The sequence below is a fragment of the Pistacia vera genome, unplaced genomic scaffold (assembly GCF_008641045.1).
Source record: "Pistacia vera cultivar Batoury unplaced genomic scaffold, PisVer_v2 Contig548, whole genome shotgun sequence".
Lineage (NCBI taxonomy): Eukaryota > Viridiplantae > Streptophyta > Magnoliopsida > Sapindales > Anacardiaceae > Pistacia > Pistacia vera.
The window spans coordinates 31851-57631 of record NW_022196388.1 but is presented as its reverse complement, the minus strand read 5'-3'; the positions used below and the strand labels follow the sequence as shown (position 1 = coordinate 57631).

Here is a 25781-nt window from a genome sequence, read left to right as displayed (position 1 = left end):
ATTAAAAAGATGTTTCTTCTCCTTATTACCAAAATTCCATCCGTAAGTTTGACACTGTTAAATTGTTTTAAATAACTAAAACCAATTTTCTTTAAAAAAAATAAAAAATCAAAGGTTTTTTACAGTAAACCCCATAGATTTCTTGTAAGCACCCGAAGCCCCTATTTGTAACGGTCCGTTACCCTGATCTATTGAAAAGTCAAAAGCAGAGTTTAATGACATTTATACCCTTTTTTTAATAATTTGTTTTCCTAAAATGACCTTAATTATATTATTTTATTTGAAGATATTTTTTATTCATTGTCAAATCATCAAGTTACCCCTTACTCTAACAGATCAGGGTAACGGTACGTGAAAAATGGGAGCTTGCTAACGAGTACTCTAAAAGGATTATACGAAACCGATGGGGTTTACTCTAAAAAAGCCTTGAATCAATTATGAAACTTATAAAGCATCCTTAATACATGCATAACTTTTTTATTTTATTCTTTGCTTCCTCACTCTTACCTTTGAATTCAAAGAATCAAATTGGTAAACTTGCTTCACTAAAATTCTCTTCTGAACTGGGATTATAATTAAGCTCATGGTTATGGGGTTATGTCAATGAATTTAAGTTGTAATTCTATTTTATAATTCTTCTACTTGGTACATGAAATTTATCAGAAAAACAAGTCAAATTAAATGATACACGAGTACTCGCATGAATCACTGGACCATCCCAAATTCATGATTAAATTTATTTTTATTTTCTTTTTACCAAACTTCCACCTCTATTAATGAAAATTTCGACAACAATAGCTTCAATTTTGCCTTTAAATCTCATTTGGTTTTGGAAACATCTACAAATCAATCACATTGCTCAATATAATATATCACTGCAAAACCATGCAAGTTTCTATTCTCCTGTATGAATGTTAAATTGCATATACCATATTGGAGTAGATATGTACATGAAATCCCATGGTTCAATATTTCCTCCACCCAAAAAACCAATAAACATATCTCGCTTACTCTCAATGTACTTGCCCTTGAATAAGGCGAGGATTACTAGCAGGACATCTTGGCCCCCTTCGCCGCCTTGTTATCTTCCCCCAACCAATGAGTTTTCCCTCCTCAACTCCCTTTTCCAGACAACTAATCTCCGTTAAATTGGAAGTAGAAATGCCTGTGCGCCTCCTTCCCCTTGCCCGGGAAGTTCTGCCCATGTTTCTTGTAGAGCATGTTCCCCAAGTGTAATTAGCAGCTTCAATTAGCCCTTCTATTGTCTGCAGATCCTCAGTCACTTCATATCTTGACAGAGAAGCAAGACTTGGGAGAATTTCACTTTGGAAGTCCTGCTGCTGCTGCCTCCTCCTTCTCATCCGGCCTCTCCTTGTCTGACTCATCAAAAAAGTATCAACTGTTTCTTCCTCTTTATGGTCTTTCTGGTCATTGCTCTTATTAACCCACTGTTCTTCGACCTTTGTCTCAGTCAGCTTCAGTGTCATGGCCTCAAAATAGTCGAGACCATCAGACAGGAACTCATCGTTATCCTGACTGTTCTTACAACTCAGAGCTACTCCAAATTCACAATCAGGATCATCAACCACTAAAGAAGCTACCCCGGCAAACCAATACAGCTCGTCACTCCAACAAGGTTCAAATGGCTCGCATGCGGCAGTTTCTGAACAAGTTTGAACCGTAGATGAAGATATGGAAACTATAGCCTTTGCTGCAGTCCCAACAAGTTCATCTAGCACAGCCCCACGTTCTTGTCCTGACACTATAGCCGTCACTGCATTACCAACAAGATCCATTTGCACATCCTCATCTTCCTTTCCAGAGAATCGAAAAGGTGTCCCCACATGGTTTTCATCTGATTCTCCTCTCGGTGGAGATCTCTCCTTATTTTCTGGGCTCACTGGCGCTTCCAAATCCATTTCTGTTGAAAGAGTGAGTGCTGGTGAATAGTCATGCTCATCTATGCTTGAGTTCAGGTCAATAGTGACTCCAAAATCTGAAGTTCTCTTATGAAGTCCACCCCCTGCAACATCCTTACTCAAAAATAGCTGTATTTTTGACTCAGTCACAGGATCAGAATCCACATTAATATCAGTTACTCTGATATTCTCCTTAGTCATGATGTATTCATCTTCAGATGGATACTGATGGGATGAAGAGTGGCCATTGGACACATGAGGAGGCTTATTATATATTTTTTGAAATCCTCGAACCGCCTTGTCACTTGAGTTGTTGCTTGCATCAACCTTTTTCAGCTCTACATCATGGATGCATGATAAATTAGCTCGTTCTAAGACAGATTCCACTCGAGTTGACAGCTCACTTCTTTTACCACGTTTCCTCTTACATATTGAATTTGTTTTAAGCCAAGGTAACCCCCTAGTTAAATCTTCAAGCTTCTTTTCTCTATCCGAGGAACAGTTATGTGACACTGAATTAGAATTAACATCCATTGCAGGCTTCACTTCCACGGAAAGGCTAATGAATTTTGTAGGAAAATGGTGCTTAGATGCCAAATCATCGTTATTACAGTCCGGACCATCAAAACTGATCAATGGTGTGTTAGACTTCTGACCAGTAAGCCAAGGGCTTGCAGCCGATGATTTAGAACGTTTCCTCAATGGTGCAGATGTGTTAAAGCACGGGAGTGCTTGAACTGCTATAGGGGTCCGCATAATGTCATGTACATGTTTTCTCCAAGATGAAACTGAGGATGCCTCAGAATTCCCTACATCAGCCAAAGAAATAAGCTGACAAGTATCCGTGCCAGGAAAGCTATTAGAGGAGACTTCTCTTCTAAGGCTCTCTGAACCTTCACTGCAAGATTTTTTCTCACTCTGATCCATGAGACCAGACCTTGGAAATTCTTGAGTTTGCTTGAGCTCAGCATCTTCTAAAGACATGGATATCTCTCCACCAAAACCTGGAGGTAAAGACATGGAATCGCTTCCACTTTGTCCTTCAGTTAGCTTGAGCTCAGCATCTTCTAAAGACATGGATCTCTCTACACCAAAACCTGGAGCTAAAGAAATGGAATCACTTCCACTTTGTCCTGGAAAATGAGGTACAAGATATTTAGTCATCTAACTAACAATAACTGCTGTTTGAATAAATAAACCTGTGGATGATAAGCAAACAAATAGTGACCAAATGCCAAACAGTCAAACAAAAATGTAATTAATTTATATATTTCTTATGCAACCTGACGACAGGATTCTCACCTGCTTCATTGTCAGAAGATGGCCACTTTTCCTTTTTGTTTGTTTCCAGGTGTAAACCTTCAGAACAAGTTTCAAGATCACTTCCTTTCTTGGTAATTTGCATCAACTCTGTGGAGAAGACTTGAAGGCCTGAATTAGACTTTTGAGACAGATCCAGACAAGGGAACTCCTTGTTGCCAGCAGAACTTGGAAAATCACTAGACACAGAAGCTGCATCTTCCGCGGGCTTGATGGGTTCATTCAAATCAGCCAAAAACTTGAATCTAGGAGCTGCCTCTTCCTCATGCTTGGTTGGTTCATTCAAGTCAGCCACATACATGGACGTGGAATCTACCTCTTCTTCAGGCTTGATCGGTTCATTCAAGTCAGCCAAACAGATCTTTTTTACAGAAATAGAACTGGGAGTCAAATTATCACCCTGGAAAGCTGAGTTGAAACTGCCAATGCCATGATATGGTTGTTGATTACTCTTGGGAGGATAATCTAACACCATAGTTGCCTTTGGTAAACATTCCTCTTCTTCGCTATCAATGTACTCATAAGGTGGAAGTTCAAGATCCAAGATCTTCTTACCAAACTTCTTGCACTTAGACTCTAACTCACAGCCTTTTAAAGAGAATTTAGTTTGAGCAGGTTCAGGACCTGCACACATGCTATTTCCTTCTTTAAAACATGACAGAGGTAGGTTGTTTTCAGCAGTTAAAACAGATGATCGGTCGCATGCAGGGTTCATTTGGGGCAAGCTGTACACGTGGCATGTCTTTTGGGCATAATCACAAGAGTTCTGAGACAAAAGTGGATTTGATAGTAAGGTCTCCAGCTGTAGGTGATGTTTTAGCAACTTGGTTTTCATTTCATCCATTAATTCCCTCTGTCTCCAGTAAAGGCGATGTAGTTCACGAATCTGGACAGTCAAAACACTTGAGTATTTAAGAAGTGCAAATAGATAAAAAATGTTAACAAATTCATTGCATCAGAATCATGAATAAGATATGCTAAATGTAAAACACAAATGCATATACACAAGTACACAACACACCACGAAAAAGAAATGATTTATAATTTGGTTCAAGACAATGATTCCTAGAGGCCTAATAATAGGTCTCCTTCCCTCTCAATTTATAGATAAAAACAATGCTTTGACATTCATCTTTAAGAAAATAGATCTACCATGCACTTTGACTCAAACTTTAATTATCTAAAGGAGTTGGTTACACCTGCTTCTCTTCAGACGCTTAGCTACAGTAGTACATTTAAATTTTATCAGAATGCATCATAAACTAGAAAATTCCCACTTCTCAGGGATCTCTGAATAAATTGTACTGCATGCCATAGAGGCAAACAGAAATTATAGTTCTTTATCTTGGCAAAAATCAATAAATTTCCAGAGCTCAAAGTTAATTTACAAGAATCACAGCATGAGAACAGAGTGATCAGAGAAATGCATACAATCGTCTCGAAGACATAAAGAAATAAAAACATCTAAAATTCTATATATTTAGACAACAATTTAAAATATGCTGACCCCATGTATTTGTTCCTCAGTACATGAAGGTTTATCCAGAAACTATAGAGATATGGATTTTAACTTCTATTCAACATGGAAATGAGCTTTTAAGTTAATGAGATAAAATAAGCTAAATTACTCAAAACTGAAAGTTGAGACACAACAACACCTGATCCTTGAATATAGCTTCATGCTTGAGCATTGCCTGCTTCAATGTATCCTTGTTTTGCACCAAATGCTGATGAGGAGAGGGAAGTAACAAGGCACCATTATAGTCATGTCCATTCATAAAGATTTTATCAATATTATTTAAGGGCCATATAGAGCCATTGGCATCCAAGTTAAGATCCATAGTAGAATAATGTCCAGGAAAGAAACTTTTATACTGCATGTCAGCTTGCATTCCCAGCAGTGCCATTAGTGTTGGAACATTAAGTTCATTCAATAAGATAGCACAATTCAACTTGGTACCCTCAGTACCATTAAGAGACAGCACCTGCAACAAGGTCAAGAATAGATTAGATTTTTGGCATACCCGACAATATTTGGCTTTTTCACCATTCTTATTGTTCTTTTAAATATCAGAACTCTCGAATAAAATTTGCTACTATCATAAATATTTATACCCGTATAAACATTTACAAAAATACAATCTATCTTGCTGAGGAACACTAAACATACGGAGCAGAAAAAGACTATTTCACAAAAGGGTGCCCCATGAACAGGTGAAAACCTTGATCCTGTTGGCAATGCTGTTATGCGTCTTAAAATGTGGCAATATATATGTTCGGCAGTTCTTAAGGTAAACTTTTGTTAGTAGACAAAAAGAAGTTTTCTTTGGTACTATTGCAAACATCAACTCACAACTTGGTTGATCAAGACACTGAAACAAAGATTCTGAAAATACTTGAAATCAACAGTATTTTTCTGCATTTGATGGCGTTTCATTTGTACTGCATATAGAAATAAAGTCTTAAATGGGAAAAAGAAACTGAATGAATAATGTAGACTCAATCAGAAGTCCAAACCACAGTCATAAGAGCAAGCACATTAAACAAATTACTAAAATCAAAGTTGCAAGTATGAATTCAATGCAGGTTAACAAAAGCAAATCCCTCTGAACATAAATGCTAATAAGCAGCTAGAATCACCCGGATCTCAACTAGTATCATATAAACAAAACCCATTAATAAATGCCATTGAAAAACTGTAGATACAAGCACACAAACTCAATTAACACATACAAGTTCCGGGTTGAAGGCATAAAACACAAAACTAGTTCGTGCTAGTTCTTCCAGCAGCAAATTTTTTAAGAAAGCTAGAAGGATCAAATTAAGAGAAATCACAACCCACATTAAGAGGAGGAGGAAAAGATAAATAAACAAAAACAAGGATTGAATCTATGGCTACGTGGGAAAGGAACAAAAAGGTTGGCAAATCCAGAAATCAGTACTGCTCAAAGCCAACAGAAAATGTTGACTAAATTCATTATTAAAAGAGATGAACTAATAAAGAATCTACGGCAAATATGCAACCAAAATCAGATACCCAGAAAACCAAATTTATTACTTCAACCAAACGTTAAGCAAAGCATAACCCAGTTATAAAATAAGGAAAAAAGAAAGCCCAAAAAAAAAAACTATAAAACAGTCTATTGAAGCCATAATACACGATGACTATTATTACATCATTTAGTCAAGCTTCTTCGATGAATATTTGATGCAAGAAAGAATGGTAAAGTATTAAAGTGATGATTTAGTCACCCAAAAAAATAAAAATAAAAACAAAAACAAAAACTTGCAAAAATCCAATAACTTGAATCATAAAAACAGGAATCCAGCTGAAAATACAAAGAAAAAGACAATCAAAACCATTAAAAAAAAAAAAAGTGATCTTCAATCACATCTTTATATCATTACCTTCTCAAAAAAAACACCAGTGATTCACTCTCTCTGGCTCAACGTTTCATAAAATTTGAGCTCTGCAACTCCAAGAATCAACAAGCACAAAGAAAAAACATCAAAGCGAGCATCTTTTGAAAAGCTTTGAACGAAGATAAAGGCTGAGAAAAGTGTTGAAAAAACAAAGTGGGTATTCTGAAAAGCACAGAAAATGTGGGATTTTTGGATCTGCTTGCTTACAGCTTACTGGGCCATTGTCTCAAAGAAGATATTGAGAGAGAATAGAAAAAAGAAGAGTTTGTTTATGAAAGAGAGAGAAATCCCAGAAAAAGAAAGGAAAAGAAATTCCACACAATCAAATGAAACTTACATGAGAAGAGACATCAAAAACCTGTCACAAAACAACACTCTTTCTCTTTCTCTCTCCCAATCTCTTTACTCTCTTTTTTTTTTTTTTTTTAATTTCTTTCTCTCTTTCCTCCTCATTTAATGTGTTTCTTTTTTGTTTTTTGGTTTTGGAATTTTATAAGTAAAATAATAAATTTCTTGGAGAATCTCTTCTCTCTAAGGTCTATGACTGTCCATCACTCTTGTCCTTCGGTTAAATACTTTGAAGTTGCAGTTACTTTTGGTCCTTAAGGTTTGGCCTTATGGACATAAGGTCCAGTAGAATCTGATAGTAACCACTTATGTCCTTGTTATAAGGTAGCAGTTTTATAATTTATATTTTGTAAGGTCTAAAATACCCTTGATCTTAAAATTAAGGGTACTTTAGACATTTATAGAAATTTTAAAAAAAGTTGATATCTCATAATAAGGATCTAAATGTTACTATCAGATTCTATTGCAGGGACCAAAATGATTTAATTCTTTAAAAGTTGATTTTTTTTTTCTTTTAAATTAATTACATTAATTATGATGAATAATTAAATAATAAAAATCTTCTAGAGGTTTAAGATAGAAAGGTAATTTGGTAAAATTAACAAACTTTTAAAAATATAAATTTTTACAACTCACTAATACTTGATTATAACTTGGTATTAATTTAACCATTTCTTTTATTAAAAGTTTAATAATTTACTTTTTGTGTTATTTATTTTTGTTTTTTTTGGAAACAAAAACAAATCAAAATCTTACAGCACTATACCACACACTTGATTACTGCCGCAAGACACAGAGCCTTGATATTTTCAATTTAATATTTTAATTAAAACAATAATATCAGTGGGCCCTATTAACACACCTTAATAAGTTAGCAGATCATGTTATTAAATTAAACTTACCAAATTCTTTTGCTTCTTTAATTTTTTTTTTTTTTTCTTTTGCTGAGGCGTTTGGCAGTGGAAATGTTTTATTATTAAAAATACGATTACTTTGGAAAACATGAAAGAATATTATATTATATTATATATATTTAGTTATATTGTATTAAATTTGTGTGTATAAATAATTAATATATTCAGTAGGGGAAATAAAAGAAATCTAGGAGATTCTTTTACCGGATTACCTTTCTTTTTTTTAATATTAATATTATTTTATTATTTAGATTATTACTTTTAATCTTTTAAATTTAACTAAAACACTCCGATCACAATAAAAGTTTAAAATTTTAAAGAAAACTTCTAACCAGCTAAGACGACTGTTGGTCGTTGATCGTCGTCGAAAGTTATCGGAATGATGCACAACAAAAATGTCTCTCATTTTACATAAATTAATCTTAATTTTGATACCATTTTTCCCTCAAGTAATTAACTTTTTAGATAATAATGCCCTTATTCTGAAAACTATTTACATGTATACCACCCAAAACGATTGTCAGTCGCCACCGAAAATCGTTAGAACGACGTACAATCGGTCAAATTTGGCTAACTATGCACTGATCTGACCGTTTTCAGCTAGATTCATGGTCGTAAATGGTCAGATCCATGAATCTAGCTAGAAACAACAATCAAATCAACGCACAATCATTGGCCTAAGTAAGCTTTTGAAAAAAAAAAAAAAAATCTGTCAATAAATAATAATTTATCGAAAACTCTTGAGAAAATTTGTTAATAACGATTTTAACAATGACAATAAATAAAACATTATGGTAAATAAAGAAAGATTATGTTAAGTGGTATAAGAAATGTTAGTACTATAAATGAAAAGAAGAAGAATAATTGACTTGATTGTTCAAACAAGCCTCTAATAAAAGAGTTGACAAATAAACAAAAAAAAGACAAGTTGTTGGAGTCTTGGAAAATTAGGAAGGTGAACCATCAATTTACTAAAAAATGTTAAATATCTCCTTCAACTCATTTGGTCATTTTCGTCTTCAACCACTATTATGACCCCACTTTTGCTCTAATTACCATCTATCCAACCCAATTATGACTCTTATTGCTTTACCTTCAATTTTTTTTTATTTTTTTTTTTTTTGGATAAGTGGGGTGTCCCGACCAACACCTAACTAATCCCTATGATCCATTAAACATCTGAAAAACTCAAAAGACCAGGTAAACCATAATGGGTGCATTTGTTTTACTTTGTATACCATATTCCCAAAATACCTGTTTGTTTAATTATTTGGGAAATACTATTCTATTTTTTTAATTTCTTTTAGACCCTTAGTTTATTAATTTAATTAAACACCTCTAGAAAAAATTTTAAAATTAACAAAAACCCCCCCACCCACTCATAGTTGCTGGCGTAGAAACGACCAAACTAGCCGGTAATTCACCGATCTAGCCTTTTCCGGTCAGATCCACAGTGGATCTGGCCGAAAAAGGCCAGATCTGACGGCCAAATCTGGCCTTTGCGGGCTTTCAACGGCCAGATCTGGCCGTAGATCTAGCCTTTTTAGGCCAGATCCATGTGATCTGGCCAAAAATGTCATGTCGACACACGACCGGCTAGATCCGACCAGTCTGCGTCTTAACGCCATTTTCCGGCCAGATTCCGGCGGTGGCACTATGGTAGTGGGAGTGTTTTTATCATTTAAAAAAAAAATTATACATTGGGGTGTTTAGTTAAATTAGCAAACCTATGGGGTTTTTTTGTTAATTTTTAAATTTTACTTCGTAAATCCTCACCCTATTCAACTACCCAATATTATTCACAAATCATATCCAATAAATGATTTTGGATATGATTTGGAACTTGTTAAATAAAAAAAAAAACATAAATTTTATTTTTGAAAACTTGGTCAAATTTTTAAGTTTAGGATGTTTGAAAAATTAATCACAGTTATAAAAATATATTTTATTTGGTCCGCAAGCTGTAAGCATAGAATATTTCTTAAAATTGTTGAATTCTCCCGATACATTTGATCAAATATTTATAATTGTTGGAAACACGTTTATGTTACAATAATAATAAGGAGACTTAATCCCAAAAGTTAAAAGTTAATCTGTGGTTAAAGAGGTTTGTCTCTTTTTAGTTTTTTGGTTCAAACCATAGGATCACTTATCATAATAATATTGTAGTTTTTTTGATTTGATTTTGTAAGATGTCTATGAAACTTCAAAGATTAGTTGAGTACCTTGACTAAAAGTAATATATAATAGGAGAATTAATTAGGAAATTTATTAGGAGAAAAAGAAGATTCTTAATTAACCATTAGCATTGTGAAAACATTGATGGAGTGACCTAAAGTCAACCAAAAACTGCGTGAATTTCATTGAATTTTTTTTTTTTTTTTATTAAATACGACGCATGATTCCCATTACAAAGAAAGATTATACTTTAATTGTAAGGGGTGCTATGATAATATATAACTAAGAGGGCCCAAAATGTTTTTACGTAGTTAATATACAAAAATTTGAGGGCAATTATTATATATAACCTTATTTCTATGGGATAATTAAAATAATGCGTTGTGCTTAAGTTTAGAATAATACTGCTCTTCCGAAACGAAATTCCAAATTTTCCATCATAAATGATGTGTCGCTCAAGTGATGTTAACATATTATTTAACATTTTAACTCCTATTTTGTAACAATTCTATTCTACTCATATTCTTTTAAAATATGCATAGTAAAATACATGTAATATAGCATAAAAAGTTGAACCCAAATTTTTCTTTTATTAAACATATACATTCTTTATACAAAAAGTTATATCATGTACAAAAGTATCAAAACAAGGTGGACAGTGTAGCCATTTTCCTTCGCTTGTCGATGTCCATCCGACTGTGTCCTTACCTAGATCCTGCAAAAACATAGGAAACAACGGGGTGAGCACAACTAATACTCAATAAGTAAATCATCTACTCATCTATCCCCGTAACTCTCTCTAATTCTTTCTTTACAATTCTCATTTACTCTCTCTTTTATACTTCTCTCTATTTTCTCTTTCTCTTAACTCTTTCTACTAACTCTCTTTTGTAAGTCACGGCCGGGACTCGCTCCCGCTCTCTGTGACTTCTACTCATTCTAGCCGATCGGACTCAGTTATGCATGGATTCGGAACCCTTGGCCATATGAGCGTATAAACTCTCTCTCAGGTACTCTTGGGTATAGTCCTCATCCGCATGCACTCTCACGGGCTACACCACTTCTCTCTCTCATACTCATGCCGCTCTCTCAATGCAGCGTACATGCGGGAATACTCTACCCATTACTCACGGGTTCCCCATCGCACAACCTACTCTATTCTCTTTTTCTCTCTTAATAAAGCTCACACTCAAAGTTCTCTACTCCTTTTTTCTACTCTTTCTCTAATGCATAATTAATGCATATGGATGATTCATGCTCATTAATGCACTCATGAAAAGCATAAATGCAATGTTGCATCAAAGACAGTCATTCTGCGTAGGTCACACTTAAGAAGGCATAACTTGAGTTATACATATCGGATTGCTACGATTTTTGTCTCGTTTTAAAGTTTAGAGATAGGGCTATAACTTTTATGTTTTGGTCTAAACCCAGTTAAATCTGTAAGATGTCCAAAAATCACTCGAAAGGTCACAGCTGTGACAGGACAGTTTGGTAACATGTTTTCACTTAGGCATTTCATCAAGCAACTCATGTGCATATAAAAACTCTACTATAATTACTACTCTACTTCATTCTCTAGCCATCCAAAATGGGAGAAAACTCCCTCATATAACCATAATCCCTATCAAGAAAAGCACTTCCAAATAGGTTTACACAACATCTCTCAAACTTCATCTCAATTTCCATTTCTCAATACACATTAAAACACTTCTCATACATGAAGTGTATCCAACAACCACAAAATAGCTACTCATCTCAACTCAATTTCTCAACAAGCATAATACATATTTATACATGCATACATATCTACTCAACCTTTAAATCTCTACTCAAAAGCTTATTCAAAACTCAACTTGGTTGGATTTACTTACCTTGTGAAAAGTGACTTCTCTAGCACTTTTCCTTCCACTTGTTGTCTTGTCTTCTCTCTACAACTTAAAACAAGAACAAGAACAATAACAACAATATAAGACTTCAATATAACCATAAGCAAACTCACATCTAAAGCAAGAATCCTTACCTTAGGATGCTTTAGATGAAATCTCTATTAAAATTACCCAAAAGCTCTCTTAAAGTCCTTAGAAATCTTGGGAAAATTGAAAGGAAAATTGAAAGGAAGTAGAGAATGAGAATGGCGGTGGAAATGGATGAAATGAAGGGTTTATTTCACTTAACCATTTTTTAGCTTATATTATAACCATCCTTTCCCAATTTGCCCTTGCTCTTCCTTGGAAATTCTATCTATATCCTTTAATTCATTACACTCACACCCCCACACTCACCTATTCTCCATGAAATTTTCTTACATTTCACTCCCCACTTTTCCTGCTAATTAGGGGTAGAATGGTCATTTTACCCTAATGGAGAAATATCTAGAAACCTCAATACACATTTTAGTCGACTCGTCGCTGCGGCGAAAAATTACAGAGCCGATACCGCCATACACAAAGCCAACGTCGTCGCGGCGAAGACTACTCTTCGCCCGGCGAAGACTACCATTCCAAAATTCCTCAAGTTTCAACCAATTTCAAGGCAAACACTCAACCAACTCAACATGCAAACTCAATTAAAGCTGAATCAATGAACATTTAAACAATACAATAAATCTTAACTACGTACCTCAAGTAGGGCGTTACATCTTTTACACATCAAAGTTATATAAGGGAACACATTACTTGGTAGGGGTAGAAAAAACCAGTTAATCGAATCGATTTGATCATTTTTTTTAACCAAAAAACCAATTCAAACAAAATTCAAACCGAAACTAGACTAAATTTATTCATGAACTGGTTTCTAACTGAACCGGTTTTAAACTAGTTTTTAAATAAAAATTTAATTTTTAATTTTTCCCTTCTTCAAATTAGGATTTGATTAAGATAAAGAAGAATGATGTTAGGAAAAGAGAACCCACATGGAAAAGCAATCAAATTCTATGTTCAACATGTAAAGTAATCAAACTTTGAATCAAGCAACGAGGAAAATAAAGTTTATCTTTGAATTGACCAAATTCTCGGCAGGGTAGCTTCATGTTCATGTTTCAAATTTCAATGAAAGAACCAGGACAAGAAGAGAAAGAAAACTTAAGCTAGAAAAGGTCAGATCTACAGCTGGATCTGACTGTTGACAGTCACATCTGGCCGTCAACAATAGCCAAAGATATGATTGTCGTTGATGGTCAACGACAATCATATATTAGCCATTATTGACGATCAGATGTGATCAAAGATCTAGCCAGATCTTTGGTCGTGGATCTGGCTGGAAAAGACAAGATCGGTATACTATTGGTCAGATCTAGCTGGTAGTGTATCATTATGCCAGATTTCGATCACCTTCCGATAGTGATTGTCGAAATTTGACAAATGTGGGTATGTGGAGATGTTTTTGTCAGTTTATAAAAAAATTTATTGGGGGTGTTTAATTAAATTAATAAACTTATGAGAATTTAAAAAATTAAATATTATAAGATATGATTTTGAAAATAGGAAAACAAACATGTATTTTTTCAAGTATAGGAATAGAGTATTTTGAAAAAAACTAAACAAATGCAGCCATTTTCGGAGAAAAAAATAAGTACAAGAGAGAAGCAAGTTAAAGACTTTCAGTCTTCAAGTTTACCTGAACAGAGGAAAAGACAAAATAGTTGGTATAGTTTCGGAATGAAAACTGCTCCTCCACCAATAAGCAATCATTCTAAGAACCAAGGAACAGCATCAACATTTCTACCCAACATTCTGTCATAGCAGCTGCAGTCTGTTGACAATCATTCTACCCAACATTATAAAAGAAATTGATAATTCACAATTTAAGCAACAACTTCATGGCAACTTCAACTTAAACAATTTTTACCCTAAAAACAGAAATTGACGAAGAAAATGAAATTAAATTAGAACCCGAGAAATTGAAATTAACCTTGAAACAAATTAAGCCAACAAAAAGCACAAGCTGAAGCCGAAGACTGCAGATTGAACAAGATTTTGAAGAGAAAATGAAACAAGAGAAGATGAGAACTGAAGAACTTAATAGCGCTGCAGACTTCGACAAATCGGCATGCAATGGTGATTGGTTGTGCTGTTGTGGTGAAAGAGCAACGTTGTTAGTGAAGATCGAAGACAATTCTGGTCATGGGTATCGACGATAAGAAACTGACGGTTAGATAAAATTAGTTGACCTAGATAAAAAATACAAATTAGAGTTAGGGTTTTCTTTTAAAAAACCGGTTTTGTAAATCCCCTAAACTAATAACCAAACCAAAAATTTGGTTCACCTATTTGCCAAACCGAAACTGAATTGTTTTTAAAGAAAAACTGATTTTTGGTTTAGTTTTCTGGCTAGGTTTGGTTTGCGAGTTTTTTTCCACCCTTATTACTTAGGATAGAGAAATTTGGGATATCATTTGGAGAGAGTAATAAATTCCTAAGTTAATACATATAAGGGCAATTTTGTCAAAAAAAAATTAGAAGAGGAATGCAAGACTTTTTAAAAGAGGCTACTTTTCGATTCAAGAGAAAAATAAGAGGCTATTTAATATAATTTTACAAATTTTTATTATTTGAATCTAATTTTTATTTATAATAAAATTTAAAATAAAAAAATTTGATTGATAATCCCTGATATAAGTGCGTGTCTTTTGACTCTTGAGTGGACATAATTTTGCTCAAATTACCAAAGTACCCTTTCCAAAATGAGCTCATCATTTTATATTTCGATCTTCTAGATACCGTGGGACCGTGGGCCCCTACTTGATAAGTGATTAGGAAACTTTCCCAATTCTCAGTTTCCCACGCTAGTAGTAACCTTACTGTAGACGTTATATCCTTTGATCATGGTCCAACCCGGTCTCAGGTACCCCAAATAAGGTTACAGCATGCACAATCAAATGCCAAAGTGTTAGATCTAGTAGCAGGAGATCCAAAGGCCGATAAATTGAGTAACTTTATTTTTTTTTATTTTAAGAACAACATATTCAAAAGAGAACATAGGGAGAACAACGCTTTCCCACCAAGTTTTGGCCAAACAACACTTGTCACCCGAAAAGTTTCAAAACGACACTTTCCGCACTCATCGTTAAGATCCATCCATCAATTTTAACTAAAGATGTTAAAAACCAGCAATATAAATCACTCAAGATCAACATGTATATATTCTTATCATTATTCATATACATGTTCATGTATTCATGGAAATTTGTGGAAACAAAATAATTTAACCACCAACCTTCAGCCATAACAATTTTGTTCTTGCTGTGTTCTTCAAAAGTTACAGACTCTTCCAATGCATTGTAATTCTTAGAACAATGGTTTTTGGGAATCTGAATAATTGCGTGTATTGGGGACCTGTAACTGTTCCCCTTTTAAAGTATGCATAAGTCTTTCCATCAAAGACAACTACAGGGGATAACTATTGAAAACTACTAAGCAGTTTAATTTTTTTTTTATATAAAACTAATATATATAAAAGTGAATGACCAAATAGTAATTTTAGGGCAATGAATTTTAATTAATTAAAATTCTAACATTCTCCCACTTGGTCCAAACTTTTATACACAATCCACAACATAGTAGTTTTATATTCTTTATGTTTAATTAGAAAAATAGAATTGCATGAATCATAACGGTAAATTCTTTTTAAACAAGTATTATCTTCTATGTATTACTATGCAATTTTCTTCTTCTAAATAAATGTTTAAATGTGGAATATTACTTTATGAACAAACCTCAAATGTTTGTTTGTCTCAAACCAAAATGTATACAACTTAAAAGAGAAAAAAAAACTAAATTACAAAGTTTCAGAGAATGAAAGTATTACCTCTCACAGTGACAAAGCGAGCTTTGGTGGCATGCCTTTTGTCAGAGGATTATCAATCATCTGCTTGGTGTGTATGTGTTCAATGAGCACTTGTTTGGCTTTAATGTGCTCCCTTAAACTCCCACTCTTATTGTTCTTAGCAAAGAACACAATAGTGGAATTGTCACAATACAACCTTATTGGCCTAGAGATAGATTCAACAACTCCAAGCCCATAAATGAAACTTCTAACCAAATATCCTGTGTAGTGGCCCCAAAACAGGAAACAAACTCAGCTTCCATGGTAGAAGTGGCAACCAAAGATTGTTTGGTACCTCTCCAAGATATAGCAACTTTGGCTAGCATAAAAACATATCCGGATGTTGATTTTCGAGAATCAACACAGCCAGCGAAGTCTGAGTTTGAATATTTGATGACTTCTAAAATGTCAGACCGTCTATAAGTAAGCATGAAACCTTTAGTTCCTTAAAGATACCTCATGACCTTTTTTGTAGCTCTCCAATGATCTAAACCTGGATTACTTTGATATCTTCCTAACAAGTCAACTGCAAAAGCAATGTCAGGTTTAATACAGACCTGAGCATACATTAGGCTTCCAACAGCTGAAGCATAAGGAATAGTTTTCATTTGTTCCTTTTCAATCTCAAGTGTCGGACATTGGTTCAGATTGAACATGTCACCCTTAACAATGGGTGCTACATTGGGTGAACAATCATTCATCCTAAATCTCTCAAGAATTTTATTAATATAGGCTTTCTAAGATAGTCCCAAAACATGTTGGGACCTATCCCTATGAATCTTAATGCCAATGACATAAGACACCTTACCCATATCTTTCATACTAAATGTTGAGAGAGAAATTGTTTCACCTCATGCAGCAAACCCAAATCATTGGTTGCAAGCAAAATATCATCTACATATAACACAAGAAAGATGATTTTGCTCCCACTGATCTTGTGGTAAACACATTGATCCATGACATTCTCTACAAAATAAAATGAAGAGATAACATTGTGAAATCTTAAATACCACTATTGGGAGGCTTGTTTAAGTCCATAGATGGATTTCTTAAGCTTGCAAACCAAATGCTCACCATCACTTGAAATGAACCATCAAGTTGTTTCATATAAACCTCTTCCTCCAAATCTCCATTGAGGAAAGCTGTTTTCACATCCATTTGATGTAAATCTAAACTGAAGTGGGCAACTAATGCCATAATGATGTGGAAGGAATCCTTTTTAGAAACTGGAGAAAATGTTTCTTTATAATCTATCACTTCCCTTTGCGTGAACCCCTTGGCAACAAGCATAGCCTTGTATCTCTCAATGTTGCCTAATGAATCCCTTTTGGTTTTAAATACCCATTTACAACCAATAGATTTCTTTCCAATAGGCAACTCAATAAGGTCCCAAACTTTATTATCCGCCATAGAATTCATCTCCTCAATCATGGCATTATACCACAACTCAGATTTACTACTGTCTATGGCTTGTAAAAATGTGTCTGGGTCATCCTCAACACCTATGTCACAGTCAGACTCTTGCATATACACTATATAGTCAGTAGGAATTGTTGATTTCTTTATTCTAGTAGATTTCCTTAATGTTGTATCAACAGTCTCTTGTTGAGATTGTTGCATAATTGGTTGTTCCTCCTGCGGTGGAGGTTGTTTAGAATGACCTTCTAAAACAATCTCATCAGAACGTGGACTTTGATTGTTTGGTACCTCATTGTTCACCCTGTTTGGATGAACAACCAATCTTTTACTTGATGTAGGAGTATTATTTGAAACATCAATTTTCTCAAGGATTAAGTCTCTGATTTGATCACTCCCACTGACCACGTCATTCTCAAAAAATTTGGCATTTATTGATTCAACAATTCTACTGGAATGGTTCGGATAATAAAACCTATATCCCTTGGATTTTTTTGCATATCCAATAAAATATGCACTGATAGTCCTAGGATCTAACTTCCGTTCTTGTGGATTATAAACTCTAACTTCAACTGGGCAACCCTAGATGCGTAAATGACTTAAACTTGGTTTCCAACCTTTCTATAACTCAAATGGCGTTTTGGGAACCACCTTAGTTGGAACTTGGTTTAATATATACGCTGTAGTTTTAAGAGCTTCAATCCACAAAGAATGAGGAAGTTTGGAGTTACTCAGCATACTCCATACCATATCCATTAATGTTATATTTCTCAGTTCTGCTACACCATTCTGAGATGGTGTGCCAGGCAAGGTGTATTGAGCCACAATATCTTGCTCCTAAAGAAATTTAGCAAATGGACCAAGTGCTTGTCCTATACCAGTGTATCTACCATAATATTTACCACCTCTATCAGATCTCATGATCTTAATTTGTTTTCCACATTGTTTCTCTACTTCTACTTTGTATATTTTGAAAGCATCCAATGTTTCATCCTTGTGATGAAGCAAATAGAGATACATATATCGTGAGTGATCATCAATAAAAGGGATGAAATATTTTTTACCGTTAGAGCTCATGTTAGGGCAACAAATATCTGTGTGTATGATCTCTAAAAGTTCAGAACTCTTCCTGACACCTTTCTTGGATTTGTTAGTCTGCTTACCCTTAATGCAGTCTACACAAGTATCAAAGTCAGTAAAGTCAAGAGTTTCCGAACTCCAACATTTACCAATCTTTTAATCCTATCAATGGAGATGTGTCCTAATCTCCTATGCCATAGAAAAGAAGAGTTTTCACTCATAATAGTACGTTTAATACCAGTACTAGCATGTGAAGTCGTTAAACTATAAGGAACAGTATTACTTAAATGAATTTTAAATAAACCATCAGCCATAGTACCATTTCCAACAATAAATAAGTTCTTAATTAAATTAAAAGAATTACCATAAAAGTTGAAAGAGTATCCACAAGGTACAAGTTTAGAAACTGAAATTAAATTCCTAGAAAAACTAAGAATATAAAAGGTTCGTTCCAAATCCAAAATAAAATTAGTGCTTAAAATAAGTCTATATGTTCCAATAGCTTCAACATGTGAAGGCATCTTGTTTCTCGAATAGAAGCTACATTCACTTCCCATCGGTTTCCTTTGATCCAAAAAACCCTGCATGGTATTAGAAACATGGATTGTAGAACCAGAATCAATCCACCTATCATTATGAGAAATACAAATCATATTAGATTCATAACACACAAGAGATGTGAGATTACCTTTCTTGACAAGCTAGACCTTTCTTTTAGGACAATCCTTCTTGATGTGTCCCTTCTTTTTACAGAAGAAACACTTGATGTTGTCCTTATTTCCTTAGCTCGTAACCTCATGCAACTTGCCTTTTCCCTTCCACTTCTTATTTTTGTTTGAAGTGTGCTTGACATTTCCTGTCACCAGATGTGTAGTTTCATTCACTTCCTGAAGCAATCTCTCCTCCTCTTGAGCACACATGGTCAAAAGCTCATTGATTGACCATTTAGCCTTTTGTGTGTTATAAGATATCTTGAAAGGAGTATAATGAGATGAGAGAGAGTTCAAGACATAATGCACCAGGAAATCATCATTAATCACCATATGAAGGGATCTCAACTGAGCAACGATGTCCCTCATTTTCATAATGTGCGCACGAACTCCTTTAATACTAGTGAGCTTCATGGATGTCAATCTACTCATTAGGGTGCTGCATAATGCCTTATCTGATGTTTCAAACTGAGCATGAACTGCATCCATCAGATCCTTAACATTCTCACACTTCGGTATTGACCCACGAATACTACTCATAATGTGAGATTTGATAAACATCATGCTTAACCAGTTGGATCGCTCCCACCGTTCATACAAAGCAATCTCAACCTGAGTGCTCATATTCGTAGGTGTAGGTGACTCTTCCTTACGAAAAGCATAGTCAAGATCAATGCACCCTAAATGAAGAAGGACAACCTCCCTCCAGGATTTGTAGTTATCACCATTTAAATAAGGAACTTTATTCTTGTTAGTGTATATTAGTGTATGCCCTAGAAATCATTCGTGTTGTCGGTTTCAGAGCATTTTATCTTGTATCTATATATATCATAAATAATAGAAGAAAGAGTTCTTCAATTCATATATATAAATTGCTTCCTTTATTCAGTCATGCATTTAAAATAAAGTATGTATATAAATTGTCCAGATGATTCATTTAATCGGTAAATGAATTATCGAAAAGAGTTCCCTACGGAAGCAATATAATTTGGGAAATTATATTGCACAGTAGACATATCAGATGCTTCCGAAAGATATCATGAGTTGATATAAGTAAGGATGACGATGATAGTCATGTCACTAGGGCATTGGTATGGATTAACAGTTGGTGAACTGTTTTTCGAACGTGACCGAATAACGACAAATCACTTGGAAAAGCATGTAGTCAATGATTTATCGTTTGGTTATATCAGTGCACGATGTAGTCCTTTGACCTGAGACATTGTAGTCGGATCTAATATGGATGCGTATGGTTCATACGGTATATAAGTATGAGACAATCATGTTTCGTATAATAAAGCCTATTTGGTCATGCGTTTTTCATATGCGGAAACGAACGATGGTTAAGAAGGGATCCATTGACTCGAAAATATAGGATCGGGAGTACCGCTGACTCCATCTGGATTCGAGTTCCTAGATGAACATCGATAAATGTCGAAAAACAGAATCTCTGGCCAGAGTTTATTATTAGTCATACAAAAGCAAGTTTGTGATGACGAGTTCCGGACATATTGATCGACGATTCGGTAGAAGATCGAGTTTAGGATTTTGACGTTCCATGAATCCATGCTCGATCAGGATATCTCAATGGAGGGACTTTACCTGCATGGTACGTATGATCTGAAATGGGTTCGATGAAGTATTTCTTCATCGTGGTTTAGGGACTATGGCACATTGCTAGATGTTTACCATAGTCGTTGGGCCTCCGGACAGATTTCTGGATTCATCCAGAACCAGCTCACGGCTAATCCACGGTGGACCTACGTGGTCACACCAATAGCCTTGAGAAGTTAGAGAAGGATGAGAGAGAGAAATGATTATCCAAAGAGGGCTAGCACCTTCCGAGGGTAATGACGAGATTTCTATGGTGATAGTTACATAGAAAATTGTTTGTGACATTTTAAGGGTTAAAATGGTCAAGCAATAATTAATTATATTTAATCATTATATCTTAAAGCGTTAAGATTAATGAGATGAACGAAAATTACCTTTTAATAGTTAAAGGGTAAAAAGGGTAAATTTATGGGTTGTTAATGTAAATTAGTTTAGTTTATATGGGCCCTTGAATAATATTGATTATTCAAAGGGTAACATAATAAATTCGTAAGGTCCCTTTTTAAAATAAGATTTTATAGGGGCTTAGAAGTGAAAAATAAATAATTGCAAAATTGCCCAAGTATATATAAATGCAAAAGGTTGCATTTTAGTTCATTCTTCACTTGTTCACTCAAAAACAAACTAAAACTCTCTCTCAAACCCACGGCCACTCTCTAATTTCTCAAGGTGGTGTTAAAGTGTGGAGGTCTCATCTTTTTTAGGCTAATCTTTATCAATCCAAAGCAAAGGAGTAGGTATAATCTCATTTCCATGCTTTGTTTAAAAACCGTTTTTTTGAATCCATCATTTCATGCTTTCTTCTCCATTTCCACCACTCTTCATGCATGCATACTGTTCTTTCAATTCTCAACCACCATCAAAGTTTGATCAACTGTAGGTATATCAACAGATATGCTTACTAAATAAATTATGAGGCACAAACTATCAACAACAGTTGTAAGTTTACAAATGTAAAACAAATAACAAATCATAAATGAATCGACATATCATAAAATCTCTCTGCGGTTAATGACATTACATATTATGATTCATTATCCTTTAATGATGAAACTAGAAATTATTAATATTTCGTAATACATATGGGCTAATTAAGAAATAAGAATAATTTCTATTTCATCCTAATTAATCATGAAAATATAACATTCCCTGTGGGTAAAATTATTATGTTAACATGATTAACTGCAAAACGATGTTATTAACTTTATATGATCATAATTAATATTACTTAATGCATATATTATCATAACTTAGGTGCTATGGCTACTCTAAATTAATCAAATATATACGATCATAAAACATTAATAGTTTAACATGAATTATTGTATATAATACAACATAACATAAATCAATACAAGAATAACACATTATTTATGCATAACAGATTAATAAATGACATAAAAACCATCATACGTGCTGTCACCGACTCCCACGCGCCACCGTGACTCAACCACGCGCAACCAAGTGCCGTCACGTGCCTCCAGAAGACAACACACTCTTGCATGCACCTTCACGGCTCTCCCAACGCTTTCACGGCTCTCCCACGCGCCTTCACGGCTCTCCCACGCTCCTTCACGACTTTTCACGCGCCAAAACACACCTCCCCACGTGCCTGACACAAGCACGTGCACCTTCACCCGGTTTGTTGACTCGATTTGACCGCCTTGACCAGTTCGGCGACCTGGTTTGACTCGTTGACCAGGTCAAGTTGACCCGTCCGAGTCATTGGGCGTGTGTGACCGGGTTAGTTTGACCCGATTTGACCTTTGACTTTGGCCGGGTCAATTTGACTTGTTTTAACCTTGACTGGGTAGATTTGACCCAATTTCTGCAACTTTTAAGCTTTTTGTAGTTTTTAATAGCCCGATTCCAGCCATTTTTATGGCGTTTTAGAGAGGAAACTTGAACGTGGATGTATGGCCTATGTCGGTGACATCGCAAATGACATTTTTGTCCAAATCGATGCCGTAAATGGCTGCCGAAATCACCCAAACGGTAATTTTAACCGAAACTTTAAACTAGCATAACTTTGCAACCACAACTCCGTTCTCGACAAATAATATATCATTGGAAAGCTTTTTCAACAAGGATTCCAATGACACTAGAATCAAAAACAGATTTGATTTATTCAAGAAGTTATGTAATATTAAAGTTACAGGTTTAAATAAAAAATTTCTAATTTTATGCAATATTCTCTAAATTTGCAACAAACAATTACATGCCAGACAGCGATTAAAAGAATGGCTCTAAAACCACATGTTAAAAACCTGCAATATAAATCACTCAAGATCAACATGTATATATTCATATCATTATTCATATACATGTTCATATATTCATGGAAATTGTGGAAATAAAATAATTTAACCACTAACCTCCAGTTATAGCAATTTTATTGTTGTTGTGTTCTTTAAAAGTTATAGACTCTTCCAATGCACTGCAATTCTCAGAACGATGGTTTTTGGGAATCAAGATAATTACGTGTATTAGGGACCTGTAACTGTTCCCCTTTTAAAGTACGCAGAAGTCTTTTCATCAAAGACAACTGTTGGGGATAACTGCTGAAAACTACTCAGCAATTTGAATTATTTTTTTTATATAAAATAATATATATAAAAGTGAAGGACCAAATAGTAATTTTAGGGCAATGAATTTTAATTAATTAAAATTCTAACAGAAGAATGATAGAATAGTAAATCACTCCAATGCCTATCCCAATTCCACATCCACCACCAATTCCATGCCCTCCACTAATACTACATACTACTCCTCCTCCAGCACCACCACCTACACCTCCATCAACTCCAAACCTATCACCATGATCTAAACCCCCACTTATTCCTCCTCCACCCTTGCCTCCAACTACTCCTCTGCCACCTATGCCCCACCTCTTACACCCCCATCAGCACCAAAGCCATCCCCGTGTCCAAATCCTCCACCTCCACCTCCACCCTCACCACCATCACTTCCTCCTCCAACAACACCACCAACACCACTGCCCACACCTCCTCTAGCACCAAAGCCTTAATTGTAGCTAGAATCACTACAAACTCCACTTGCTTGTCCTCCTGCTTCGCCAATACCACCTCCAGTCCTGCCGCCACCACCACCCATAGCTCCAAAGCCTCTACCTCCACCTACACCTTCAGCTCCAAATTAACATTTTTTTTTTTTTTTTTTTTTTTTTGCTGCAGCCAAACCTCATCCCAATCCCTCTTTCACAAACAAAAATCTTCATCACCAAATATATAACAATTCATTTCAAATTTTTTTTCTGCAACCAAATCTCTAACAACTTACCAAATCAAAGATTTAACCATGTCCAAACTCTCCAAAATGTCAAAACACATTCATAGGATCTGTTACCTCAAAAGTGAAAAATTAAATTATAAGAAAAATGTATTAAAAATTGGTGGTTGGCCAGATTGGGTGACCACGATTTGGTTGCTGCTTGGCCACATTGTGTCGGCATGATTTGGGCAAGAGGCGGCCATATTGAGCCGCCAAAGTTTGGGCAAATAGGGTCTCTTGGAGAAGGGAAGGGGGAGAAAAATACGAGAAAAAGAGAGAAGGGGAAACAAGAAGAAAGGTGAAGAGGAAGAAAAGAGAAGGAGAAGAGTGATGGCGGAGGAGAAAGAAGAAGAGAGAAAGGTATTTTTGTCTTTACATTGTTTATATCATATCAATTACTTAACAATGGGTGAGAAAGTATCATTTTGAAACTTTTCATGTGAGAAAGTGTTGTTTGGCCAAACCGTGGGTGGGAAATTGTCGTTCTCCCATAAAACTTAGCTGGCCAAAGTTGCATTGCTAATTGCTATTACTGTCTAAAAAATTGTATAAATAATTAAAAAAACTTTTAATCTTGATTATACAATGTTCTTTTTCCATTTTAATGAAGTAAAGTTTTTCTTAATTATAGACTAATAGCCCATTACATTTGAATCTTCAATAATACCATTTTTTGATTACGAAAGAATCAAGAATCTGAATCCTCACATTACAGCCTTTTCCCCCTTGATTTGAAGAAAATGTAATAATTGTGAATATCATCATCTCCATTTCTAGAAGATCTGGGCATCATCCTGGAGTATTAACCTGAAACTTGAAAAGAAAGATTGGAAACACAACCATTAAGCAACTTCCCTGAATTATTGGCCCCTGATATCCCTGTTTTCACATCATTATTAAATGTTTCATTTTCATCATTAGCACTATTTATTTTCAAAAGCCTAAATAATTTATTAGGAATATTATATTAAATCCAGCATCTTCCGTAACTATAATCCTATTTCCTCTCACTCTATTCTTCACATTCAATATAATAATGTACACTAATACATTTGAGTCTTTGTTTTTTGTTATGCCTGGAAAAGTAGGGCTGACGCAGAGCCCTGTCAGCGTAAGCGGTCAGAGCTTAGGTAAGTCCTACAGTCATTCAGACGCGGCCACAACGCACGTTGACACGAGCAGCATGCTCCTGCTAGTGCAGTGGGTGCACGCTAGACTGGTGAAAGGCTGGAGACGTTCCACATGTCCAATCCCTGCACACGTCACATAAATCACTCGAGCAGGTGAGCAACAAGACATAAGAAAGGATTTGCATGACAATCTGACCCACTCACAGATTTAGTAATCATTACCTTAACTCATCCCACTATAAATAGAGGGTTCTTCTCCCGTTTGTGGGATTAGCTAATTTCTCTCTAGAATAGCATATATACTCTCTCTCTCTCTCTCTCTCTTTGATAATCTCTTGTAAGTCAGCTCGTTGAATGCGACCTGATCTCATATATTAATACGATACCAATGGACATAGGACACGCTTACTTAAGCATCTGAACTACTTTAAACATTGTTCTTCATCTTCTATTCAGTTCAATACCCCTATACATCTGTGTCTTCTGAGTTAGCTCAGCATTTCCCACGTGCGTTTAGTTGGTGTCAAAATCACGCATCAATAGTTTAGCGCTAGAATGAGGACCTGATTTAGTATTCGTCCTTCATTAGAAGAATTTCTGACTAATCGGTCC

General features: G+C 35.0%; 1 protein-coding gene across 2 annotated transcripts; it reads right to left on the bottom strand.

The window, feature by feature from the left end:
• Positions 1–840: 840 nt before the first annotated feature.
• Positions 841–7051, bottom strand: LOC116107754. 2 transcript variants are annotated; one of them, XM_031394045.1, is made up of 4 exons: positions 6648–7051; positions 4898–5224; positions 3222–4125; positions 841–3052 (listed from the first exon to the last, which is right to left on the bottom strand). In XM_031394045.1, the coding sequence occupies exons 2-4, from the start codon at positions 5144–5146 to the stop codon at positions 1014–1016; spliced, it is 3192 nt and encodes a 1063-aa protein (XP_031249905.1). In that variant the 5' UTR covers positions 5147–5224; positions 6648–7051; the 3' UTR covers positions 841–1013. The 2 variants fall into 2 exon arrangements, with proteins under 2 accessions (XP_031249905.1, XP_031249906.1); XM_031394046.1 differs by having other exon boundaries at positions 841–2959.
• Positions 7052–25781: the final 18730 nt, after the last annotated feature.

Bases quoted from the DNA above. Each gene is read 5' to 3' on its own strand.
- LOC116107754 (XM_031394045.1), bottom strand. From the start codon at position 5,146: ATGGCACTGCTGGGAATGCAAGCTGACATGCAGTATAAAAGTTTCTTT. The intron at 4,126-4,897 runs GTGTTGTTGTGT...TTGACTGTCCAG, and splicing joins AAGCTATATTCAAGGATCAG to ATTCGTGAACTACATCGCCT. The intron at 3,053-3,221 runs GTGAGAATCCTG...CTCATTTTCCAG, and splicing joins ATCTTCTGACAATGAAGCAG to GACAAAGTGGAAGTGATTCC.